Source organism: Polistes fuscatus, unplaced genomic scaffold, assembly GCF_010416935.1.
Source record: "Polistes fuscatus isolate 324 unplaced genomic scaffold, CU_Pfus_HIC Scaffold4, whole genome shotgun sequence".
Classification (NCBI taxonomy): domain Eukaryota; kingdom Metazoa; phylum Arthropoda; class Insecta; order Hymenoptera; family Vespidae; genus Polistes; species Polistes fuscatus.
In genome coordinates, this window is record NW_025113118.1 from 11,012,032 (window position 1) to 11,024,492 (window position 12,461).

General features: G+C 31.1%; 1 protein-coding gene across 1 annotated transcript; it reads right to left on the minus strand.

Moving 5' to 3' along the window:
- Positions 1 to 2,102: 2,102 nt before the first annotated feature.
- On the minus strand, positions 2,103 to 12,211 carry LOC122521092. The gene is made up of 11 exons (XM_043641529.1): positions 12,067 to 12,211; positions 11,890 to 11,928; positions 10,272 to 10,463; positions 9,087 to 9,181; positions 7,904 to 8,143; positions 6,751 to 7,101; positions 6,223 to 6,482; positions 5,374 to 5,552; positions 4,319 to 4,447; positions 3,991 to 4,182; positions 2,103 to 3,490 (listed from the first exon to the last, which is right to left on the minus strand). Exons 1-11 carry the CDS (start codon positions 12,209 to 12,211, stop codon positions 2,196 to 2,198), a joined length of 3,117 nt encoding a protein of 1,038 aa, XP_043497464.1. The 3' UTR covers positions 2,103 to 2,195.
- Positions 12,212 to 12,461: the final 250 nt, after the last annotated feature.

A 12,461-nucleotide genomic window follows, 5' to 3' on the forward strand; every position in this document is an offset into this window, starting at 1 on the left:
GGTGATGGATGGGGCGGGGGGTAGGGTATGGGGTATGGGATAAATGAGTTGTAAGGATAATTCCCATTAAAAGGTAGAGAAAGGTGTTAAGACGAACGAACGTCACGCTAACTTTCGTCTTTATCCACTTATCCTTCGAGACACGAAAAGACTATTCCTTACAATTACATCCTGATCGATCCACCCAGGACGTGGATTCTCTCTCCCTTCGGAAGACTTCCATTTATGAGCCGTTTACAACAACTAGTATTACCTCCTGGGAATATTTTGTCGAGATAGGTATTATAGAAAGGCTTGCTTTTTTTTTTTTTATTTTTTAATACTTAATCGTGGTAAGAAATTAAAACAAGAAAGGCCTGGGTTTTCCTTTTTCTTTTTTTTTTATATTCGTTCGTTATGAAAAATGAAAAGGAAAGAAAAGAAAACATAGAAAAATATTAAAAGAAAAGGGTTTAAAAGAAATGTTTATTAAATTTGTTTAAAAAGTAAAATAGGAATAATAAAAGAAGAAGAAGAAGAAGAAGAAGAAGAAGAAAGTTGAACAGAAGCACGGAATTTTCTATCTTTTTCCATCTTTCTTTTCTACTTGCTGCTTGCTCCCTTTGCTTTTTGTATTTCTCTTTGTTGCTTGTTTCCTGAGATAGAGAATCGCTTTGACGTGACGGTAAACGTGTTAAATCTAGGATGCGAATCTTGTAACGTTAAGAAAAGAAAAAGAAAAAAAGAAGAAGACAGAGAGAGAGAGAAAGATAAGAAGAATGTGAAAGTGTATAACGAAAAATCATCTCCCATTCGACGAGCCGAACTACAAAACGTTCTGGCGTAAAGTTATTTTCGCGCATTTTTCATCTCGTAAAGAAAGCGAGAAAAAGAGTATCTCTGTACGTGTATATATAAGTATAAATGTGCTATGTGTCTATGTGTGTGTGTATGTGTAAAAGAAAAAGAGAGAGAGAGAATATACAAAAAGAAAGATAGACAAATGGAAATGGTAAGATCCGTGGGATGTGAGAAGGCTACGTAAATGGAAGATCAAATTCAAGATTCGACCTCTCTCTCGACGAGACAAAAGAATAGTAAAAGTCATATATATGTGAGTGTGTGTATGTATATATATATATATGTGTTTATAGGATTAAAGAGTCAAGGAACATACTCGTATTTGAAATATCTTTCTCATTTGTCAAATGATTACTGTCAAACTTTGAAAAGAATTATTTATTTTTTATGTAAGGGGATAAAATGTCTTCTCGAAATGTATTTTATTGCTCGGAAAAAAACTTTTGTTAATAATATTTACCAGATATTATTGTAATAATCTACTGTAAGGTTCTGATATAATCGTTTAAATAATATCTGACAAAGATTTTCACTTGTGAAATTATAATACAAATTTGGTATTTGTTTATACGATTATATTATTCTTTTGCAAAATTAAAAGAAAATTTCTATTTCGGATACTAAAGTAAAAAATTTGAATTTTATTGAATTTAAAATTTTTTTTTTTGAAAATATTTGAATTTGCGGTTTATTATTATTATTAAATAATTTGTTAATAATATATCCCTATATCTTTTGTTTGTAAAAGAAAAATTTCGTTTCTTTATTATTAAATAATACTTGTACGAAAACTTTGTTTAAAAAGATATTTCAAATTTTAGCTTAACTTGACACTATCTTGTACGGTATAATAGAAGATCAAATTCAAGATTGGACTTTCTTGAGGAGACAGGATGACACCAAAAGTCTGACTACATGTATATACATATACATATATATATAATATATATAATATATATATAGTATATATAGGATTATGGAACCAAGGAACTCTCTTCTATCCGAGATATCTTTTCAATTTGTCAAATTTTTATTTTTTCTTAGTAAAAAAAGAAATATTAAATTTGTAACGAAAATCACTAAATTACACGCGAACCTGAAGAATAATGATTAAAAAAAAAAAACGACAAGAGATCCGAATAAAAGAAAAAAAAAAAGAAAAAGTACAACGAGGAGAACAGGGAAAAAGGATAGAGAAAGAAAATGAACCAAAAGCAAAAAAGAAAAAAAAAAAAACAAGAAAAATAATTAAGATAAATAATTTGTCGATAAAATAAAAAAAAAAAAACGTTAAAGTTTAAGTTGTTTCAAGTTTAGAGTATCATCGGTTTGTTGCATGTAATAATCGATTATGATCAACATCGAAGTTGTTTGCATTGGACTCCAATTTCCGTGCACCTACATTCACGGCAAGGACTTGAGAGCTCGGTAATGATCCTACCGACACGGTACATCCGCCCGTAGATATTACATCCTGCTAACTTAAGAAGACTACTCACGGATACGGGTATTTCGTTGTCAAGGATCTTCGAGGATACCTCGTCGTCGTCGTCGTCGTCGTCGTCGTTGTTTCCGTATTTCATCGTCGTCGTTATATCAACGAACTTTGTCGAGCTTAAGGCCGTTGACAAGTTCGTCTTAATAAAGGAGAAATTCACGTCCTGATTGCGAATTTCCTGATCCTTCTTCAATGAAAGTTCTTCGGTTTCAGTTGAAGATATATTCTTTGTAGTTGAGATCATTGTAGTAGTAGTAGTAGTAATAGTAGTAATAGTATTATTATTATTATTATTATTATTATTATAATTATTAGTATTAGTATTAGTAGAAGTAGATGTAGCAATTGTTGATGCTATTGTACTAATGCTTTCGTTAGAATCTTCCTTGTAATAAGTGGTATCATCCGATGAGAATAAAAAGTCAAGGACACTACCGAAGGAGAATATATTATCCTTTTCGGGCTCGACTGTTTTCATAGTGGACGTGGGTGGTCGAATAGTCGAGTCAGCAACACTGACACTGCCGTTCTTGATTCCACTTGATTCGATATCTTTCGTCGAATTTGTCCGCATGCTTGAATTCGTATAATATATTATGTCGGTGATATTTGATAATGTATTATTATTATTATTATTATTATTATTAATATTAATATTATTATATGACATAGTAACTGTATCCGGTACTCTAATTAATTCGTCCAATTTGTAATTATTCGAATTATTAGGATCATCTTTCATTTGATAAATCAACGATGTTGGATATTTATTAGGCGGAGTCTCGTTAAGGTTTCCTTCATTTTTCGGTGGTTTTAAGGAAACGTCGATTTCTTGACCATAATCGAATGGCGCATGAATCAAATGTAACTTATCCATGTAATCGAAATTGGAAGTATGCTTTAGAATATGTTGAGATGATCCTTGATTTTGTAATATAGGAGGTGTCGTCATTGACGTGGTTGGCCTAGACGTTGTGATACCGTGCTCAACCAGATAAGGGATCATGTCTTCCATGAGAGAAGGCAAATCCGGGGCTGGTTCCGTTTTGATGACGTCGCGAAAGGGATCAGGAGATACGATAGGTTGTCGTTGAGAAGGTGCGGTTGAATCGACTCGATCTAGAACCACTGTCGGTGATTCCTCAGCGTTCACTGTTCACACAAATTAGGATAATTGTGTTTTTTTTTATTTTAAAAAATACATTTACTTTTATCATTTTCAAACTTGTCATCCTAAATAATCGTAATTTCTGTAAAAAGTAATTACATCGATTTCAATATCAGAGGGACAATTTTTAAATCAATATTTTTGGATATTTAAAATATTTTATATATATATATCAACGCAGTTATATTACTTTAAAAATATAATTACTACTTTGTAAAATATTTTATTTTAAAGATAATCAAATATCGAATTAAACACGACATTAAAATAATTCCATTTGATCGACACCTTTTTTTTAATGAAATAAATCAAGTAGTAAGATTAAAAATCATTAATTACACAAATTTATCTGATTTTAGATAAAATTATCTTTTTACACCTTTTTTCCTAAATCTTTGTTATAAATTTAAATAAAAAGGAACATATTTATTCGTTTAATAGTTGTAATAAAATGAAATAGAAAAAAAAAAAAAAAATTACTTACCACACGTGATTTTTCCACAGCATCCCTCCGGTGTGTTAAGCCTCTGGCAACCAATCTTAAGCGGTGGACACTTTTCGCCAGAGCACACGACGTTCCCGTAATAGCACATGCAAATTATGCAAATACTGGTACTAGGTAGAATCTCTCCGTGACGATATTCTCGGCTTTCGAAGAGACAATTACTGGCCAGGTCTAGAGTCACAAGCAGACACGTATGATAACCCTTATCTTACTAACTTTTTGTAATTGCTCTTAATCATAAAGCTTGGTGCAATCGCAGGGATATCGCGTATAATATTCCATATAATTTATAAAATTACAATATTACCACCGTTTTTACGATGAGGCCCGGTAATCTGTGCCGGCACCACAGTTACGCCGGTACCAATTTCCAAATTTAAATCCGTCGAATGATAGGAGCTATCAAAGTAAGGTGGTTCCCTTGGTACGAACCCACCTGGAAATAAATTTTAAACCATAAATTACCCTTAGAAATTTTCTTCTTTTTTTTTTTATTAAATAGAGGATGAAGAAAAAAATACTTGTCCAAGTTAGAATAAGGATGATGATGATGATAATAATGAAATACGAGAGAATATACAAATAAAAAAAAAATTTCTCAGCAAGAAAAGTTGTCGAGGTTCTAAAGGATCGATAAATAAACTAGTTACGGATTGGAAAAACATTCTTATATTATAAATCGTCGAGAGGAATGGTCGTCGTTGTCGTATTGCAACTTTCTTCGTTAGCGAAAAGACATCTTCGAACATTAAGTTTTTTTAATAAGTATGAGAAAACGATTTTATTATTGACACGACTATGTGTGTGTGTGTGTGTATATATATATATATATGTGTGTTAAAGAAAAATTACAAAATCTTCATAACGAGTAACTTTTATTTTATTTTCTTTATAATCTAATAAAATTTCCTTAACTTTAGTTATTCATACCGATAATATCATTCGTTTGAACATAATCATTTATAACTAATAAAAGAAAAGAAAAAAAAAAAACTTTTCTTCGACCCCTGTAGATAGATTACTCGTGTATTACGCGCGTATGCAGCACACGTATATTGCCTATCATCAGGCACTCAAAAAATTATCGAATAAAGTATATAAAGTATTGCCTATTTTCAGGGGCATATAACAATGATAAAATTAATATACTTAACTTTAATCTCACGAGCACGGTTAAATTGAATTAATTTAATAAATTGATATATTAAATTATTGAGAATATTTCACGATGTAACACGATAATAAGTTAAAAATGTTGATACTTTTTTTAATAGGAGGAAATATCGTGATACTGTAAATTTAAATACCTCTCTGAAAAGTAATTTACTTTAATTATGTCATATAACAGGGTGACGTGCGTACCTTCGGTCTCGATAGGAGGACTGAACCCGTTCTCCTGAGTGGCAATATCGTAAAAGCCAGACGTGTCGGTTGGCCGCAATTCAGGAGGCACGACTACCGAACCGGAAGGATATCCTGTGACGGCCGATGAAACGTCTTTGTCCTTCACCAAGGCATCAGCAGCTACGAATGGAATTATCCTGGAAAAAGAAAAAAAAAAAATCATTCATTTTTCTTCCAACAAGAACCCTTCCATTTTATTCTTTCACATTCTGTCAAATTTTTTATCTCCAAAGGAAATAACTTATTATTTAAAACTCCATAATGTAATTTTTGTTTTTTTTTTAATTCGATTTAGAATAGAAAATAAAAGAGAAAACAGATGAAAGTAACTTGTATTTTAATCGTAGTAAAATTTTCAAATTTTATTTGAAAGAAGAAATGTATCATCGATCTTTGAAATGAACTTGAATTTTTTCATTAAATTAAAAAATAATAAATGTTACAATAATTATATTTTGTAATAATCATCGAACGACAACTAATCGTCCTAAAAATATTGAACTTAATATAGTAAATAGGTAAATGAAGTGGATCGATTTAACAAGCTCGTCAAACCCACAGAATGCGTCCAATAACATTCTACAGGGTGGACTATAATTTACTAGATAGATCAAAATTTATGAAATGATTTGAAAAACGATACTTTTTAGATTAAAAATTATATATTTTAGATTTAAAATTTCAAAAGAGAGAACGAGTAATAGATTTAAGAAAAAATAATATAGAAAATTGGAGACAACGTGATATGAAAGGATTGAAGAAAAGAAGATTGTTATTAATGGATGTTAAAAACACGTGGGATCACACCTGACGTTGGGCAATGACGGAGGTAAAGTCGGTGCACTGTAATCGTACTCGCTATAGTCTTCACCCTTCTCACGATGAGTGATGTTCAGAATAGCCTCGACATCCGGCGGGATGGATCTAATTGGATTTATCGTGACACCCTGTATATGGCCTACCGAGACATTCGTCTTCACTGTCACGTTCACCGCTAGGATGTCATCCGGCATGAGTATAGTCGACGATGAACCGCTGACGGGTCCTTTATCGATATTTCCTGTCGTCTGAAATGGAAACGTTTGCACGTTCAACCAAAATGGTGTATTTAGAAAATTCTAACCATTCATTTTTTTAATTATATAATAATTCTCTCTAACTATCTCATACATGTAAACGCGTGAAACATCTACGAGATCTCGTTTCATTTCATATTGACAATATTAATAAATCAACATACTTGACTCGTATTAATATAATTTTATCTATTAATATAAAATATATATATATAAAAAAAAAATGCAATGAAATAACTCGTTAAATCGTCTTACGTACGTTTTCATCATTATCCAAAATGGCCGTAGTAATTTCTAATTTAGTTGAAAGTTCGTCGTTAATCTCCATTGTACTTTCCTCCTCGTCTTTCTGATCGTCTTTATTTTTCATTCTGGTAGAATTTAAATCGTCATTTTTCGAGACGTTGGAAAAGGTGTCAGGTGTAGGTACCGTCATGGATTCGAACGTCGATGTCGTCATTTCTTCGGTGGATGGTAAATCGTTGGCTATAACGAACGAGGTTTCCGTAATAGCATTGGTAGAATAGGTCTTGGAAAACTCGGTGGTTCCATTAAGGTTTCTATTGAACAAAATTGAATCCGGTATCGTGCGTACTGTATTTGTGGTTATCTGCAAAAGAAAAATTTCCCATTTAACGTATTCAATGAATTCGTCCAATATAATCAATATTAAGTAATTCACATTAATTTTTATTAAAAAGTCCTTTAATAATATTATTTTTTTCTAATAATTGTTATTTTATTTCGTTCGTAGGCGCAACAACATTCCTAAAAAAACTCAATTAATTAATTCGTTTCTTATTCTATCGCAAAATCTTTATTTACAAAAATGAATCGAATATTATTAAAACTGTGTTTAATGTGTAAAATTTAATCGTTTACAAATTTAATTCGAATTTTGATCATTGAATAATAAAAATATTAACAAAGTTACGCGCTATATTACGCGTATAAATGAATATCATTATTATAATATAGATAGGATTAATTGGAAAAAAAATTAAACCGCTGAAGACTGATCGAATCAGAATTCTAATCCGGATCTTCCGGATTTCTGGACTATTACTTTATCCTTTTGAACTATACAGGATCATCGGTCAATTTTCTCAAGAATAATTTTATTAATAAATTATTAATTAATTATTTTATTTTTAAATTTTAATATTAAATTCAAATTTTCTATTTAATTTTAATAAAAATTTATTTTATAATATTATTATTATTATTAATTTTAATTAAATTTTATTATTAAATTGTTAATTAATATTTTACTTGCATATAAAGTAATTTTATTGGCTGAACTTTTGGTACACCCTAATATATATTTGGGAATAAAAGTTTATGAAATTTGTTTAAAAAAAAGAAACAAGATTTTTAGAGATGAATTAGATCTTGTATTAGGTCGATAATACCTCGTCGTTCAAAGTAGTTGATAGACTGGCTTCGAAGATTGATCTCGTGTAAGGCATCGTCTCGATCAGGATCTCGTTGTCCATTATTTCGGTTGGGAAGGTCGAAGGCCAGGATGTCGAGTCTTCGGTAACAGAGGATTCACCATCGACGGTGATCGTCCTACCATCAATCCGTTCCTCCACTATTCGATGACCTCGTCCTTCGACGGGTGGAATCGTTGTCGTACGGTCGATCGCAGGCTGGACAATCGATCGTTCGTGGCTTATTGTCTTATGTCACGGACAAAGGCTGGATTTTCTAGTATTTTCTGCACGATATTTTTCGTTAATTACACGACCAGACTCGAAGAAAACTCCAAACATATACAGAGAGATAGATAAATGATAATAATAAATAAATAAAAGAAAATAAAACTATTTCTTTTTTATGGGAACAATTTATACTAATTATTCGTTTAATATTATGTCTCGAAAATGGACGTGTTTTATATTTAATATAATAACAAACGCGATGTTTTATATACAGATTTCGTATGTATGTGTGTGTGTGTGTTTGTCTGTTGAGGCATTTAATGATAATTGGATCATTATTCAACAGATGTTTCTTTCATTAAAACAGCATGCAATGAATTATTTTTCTTCAATATTTTCATAAAAATTTGCCTTTCATTTGCACGCTCCATTTAAATGTTACATTAATTCTTCTCTCAATGATTTGAAATTAAGTTAATTTTGTTTCCAGTAACATATTTCCTCTTAATTAACTTTTCCCTTTTTTTCTCTTTTTTTTTTAGTAGTATTATAGTTCAGATAGTTATTATTATTTAGTCTTAAAATATGGAATTATGGTCATTTTTTTCTTTCTTTTTTTTTTAATTTTAATAATCCGATATAAAATAAGAGTCATTTTATGGGTTTGTGATTTTTGTCAAGATCAAAGTCATTATTATGGAATCGGTATTATGGTATTTAATTAATTTTTTGTCTCGTAACTTTTTTTCATAACTTGACCCATTTGATCGTTTTTTTATCAACTCACAAACACGCACGCACGCACACACTGACAGATAAAGTGGAACGTAAAAAAAAAAGGATAATAATACAAAAATAATGATAATGATAAAAAGAATATAAAAAAAAAAAGATAAAAATTATATAAAAGAAGCTAAATGATGGAACGTACGAAGAAATTGGTCTCCTTGCGAAACTTGGCATAGTCCTTGCTGATGAAGGCATACGAAGCGTAGTTCTGGGTGGCCTTAACCTCGATGCTACCGCCTTGAACGTTTAATCTGTCAGTTTCTTATGGCATTCGGAGTAGAACACCTAAGTGGTAATCAGGGTTGTGAAAGAACCCAAGATTCTTTTCAAAACGCCCGGCTTAGATTGTGTTTCTCTTATTTTCTTAATCTCTCTCTCTCTCTTTATTTCTTTTTACGTTATATAAAAGCTCCTGTCGTTTCTCAGTCTATTTGAGATCGTGAGAACAACCTTGGGATGTTCTTCTCTCAAAACGTACAAAAAAAACGTATGGAAACTATTTTTTGTTTCTTTTTTTTTTGTAAATCATGATACACCTAAATTCTAAATTTCTCTTTTTACTTATGGTTTTATGGGAAAGATTTTTTTTTTTTAATAAATAAATTTATAATAAACACAATGAATAATTGAATAATACCACGTCTGATGAGTTTAATTCTTTTTTTCTTTCTTTTTCTTTTTATGTAAAATTTTTTTTCCAACAATATCGAGCTAATCGATATATTTTTTCTTTCTTTTTTATTATATTAATTGATATAATTATTGATTATGTATAAATAACGAAACAATATTAACCTGTTTATATAAAAAAATAATGAATTTAGGAAATTCTTTAATTTTAATATCTCCTTAACTATTAATAAATTATTGACGTATATAGATTATAATATTTTCCAAAGAATACTTAACTGCATCGATTAATGCATGAGAAAAAAAAAAAGGTTATTTAAATAGTAACTTGGAGAAAGAAAATTTCATCTATCCCTTATAATAGTACATCCTTGTCCTAATAACTTTATCCATGAAATTATAAAAAACTAAAACATTTAAGTAAAACATTTACAGTAAAAAAAAAAAAAGATAAAAATGTTAATCGATCGAACGCGAGATCAATATTAATCGATCGATCTAAATTCTTTATTTATTAATTATTAATTATTATACGATAATGCTACTTACTTGTTAATGAAATGAAACAAAAATGAAATGAATGAACAAGGTGGTATAATTGAATATAACTAGAATAGAAAACACAATCCTAGCAGAGTGTGTGTGTGGGGTGGGACGATATCGTTGCAACCCTAACACGAACGTGCATAAAACTTACTACAGTTGTAGGTAGACGGACAACATTGTCCGTCACGGACAATTGGACTGCAACCTTGAAGTGGAGGTGCACAGGCTAATGGGACACATCTGACGGCTCCCATGGCACAAAAACAATTATCGCATGGTGTTTTCCAATCGACGTCACGAACCATTTCACCTTCCTCGTAATTACGATCACCAACTTGACACTCTGAAGCATGATTCGTTCATTTTATACACATTACATTATATCACAAATTACACTTATCTTTCTACAAATTATAAATCTATTCGATGAAACACAAATTTGTAAACCCCAACAACAACAACAACAAAATCCAAAAGAGGTACCATTCAAATTCTCAAATCTTCGAACTAATCTAATCGTCAAACGCGTTTCTCATTCATTAGGAACATTTAAACGTATATATTTGCACACGAACTGACCCGTTTGATACATCTAACTAACATCAGAACGGACATACGTACGTATCCATCCTATTTGATGTTTGGTGAGTTTGGATTAACGAGGGTCTCCCTTTTGAATCGTTATTTACCAATTACACGGTGGTTCGTCATGGAGAAGCCAAAGGGATAGAACAGGAGACATGTTACAACGTTTGAGAGATCTGCCGGCTAAATTCTAACGAACTTTCACTGTCTTGTTTACTCACGTTAAAGTATTATCTTCCCTTGGACAATGTGAAACGTTTGATAGACGAAGAAATAGGTTCTTACTCCATAATAGTTAAACGCCCGTTAAACTTGATAACGATGAAAAAGGTGGTGGGATCGAGGATATGTGAATAAGGTGAAGTACTGGGTATAAAAGGGTTGGTGGGTAGTTGATGGTTTAAATGGACTATCTCAAATCGTTGATATTTCTAAACCCTTTTCTCTTCTATCTATCGTCACTTCGATTTTCCTTCTCTTAACTCACTCACTCACACTCACGCCCACACATATACACATACATACACGCACGCACACACACGCTCTATCTTTTTCTCACTTGTTCTCCTCGTACTCGTTAAATTATTCATTAACTTCGACGCAGATCTTCCATTTCCGAAGGAATCGGCGAACGCGAGTGCGAACTTCGAAATACTCTTTACGTTTCCTATTTGCCTTGGAAAGGTCGATGATCCTCTAACCTTTTTTTATTTCTTTTTTTCGATTCGATTCTATTCTTTTCTCTTGGGCGTCTAACGTTAAGAAGATCACCGAAAAGATTTTTCAAACCTTACCGTACTAGATAGACGTCTCTATTGAAAATTTAACGATTCTCATCCACTTTGTAAATTTGATTAAATTTTTATACGTATAAAAAAAGAAAAAAAAACAAAGAGAACAATCCTTTCTACTCGCGTCTAATATTTTTGTTATGAATTACACGTCGATTCCAATATCATTAATCGATCGATCGAAATCAAAATCGTTATCTTTGATTTAATTTACAAACGCGTTAAATCGTAATAATAATAATAGTTATTTTTGTGTATACAATTTTACGAGTCGATCGATGTGACCAGAACAATTTATTGTAAATCATTCATGCGATATAAAATTTCACACGTTATGAGAATTAACGAACAAAATGTTTTTATTTTTTTATTATTTTTTTTTTTTCAACTTACCATTGCCCGACAGGGGTGTAGACGTTGACGCTCGTGAATCTTTGAAAAGAAAAAATATTTTCTCAATTTTTTTTTCTTCTCTCTTTCTTCCTCTCTCTCTCTTTCTTTCTTATTCTGGTCTTTTTAATTTATATGAAAAAAAGAATAAAAAATATTAAATTAAATGTAAAAACTCACGCGTGCAATTGTAAGATATGGGACAACAGGAATGAGGAGTGTATAATGGAATGCATCCCGGTAGGGGCAATAAACATTTCGGTCTGATGCATCTTCTTGCACCGGAAATGCAATAACAATATTCGCATCTACGTGATCCCTTCATAGCAGAACCTGGTCCGTATCGTACACCTTCGTAAAGGCAACCTATTTGTGTTAAATAAATTCATTATCTTCTCTTCTTCTTCTTATTATTATTATTATTATTATTATTATTTTCTTTTTCTTTTTCTTTTCATGTTTATCGATAAATATTATTAATTATAAGAACCTTCATCCTGCGATGTTTTCTCCGTTTCAGTATTGGCTCTACGTAACGTGTTCTTCGTATCACCTGCGACATACCGATAATCGAT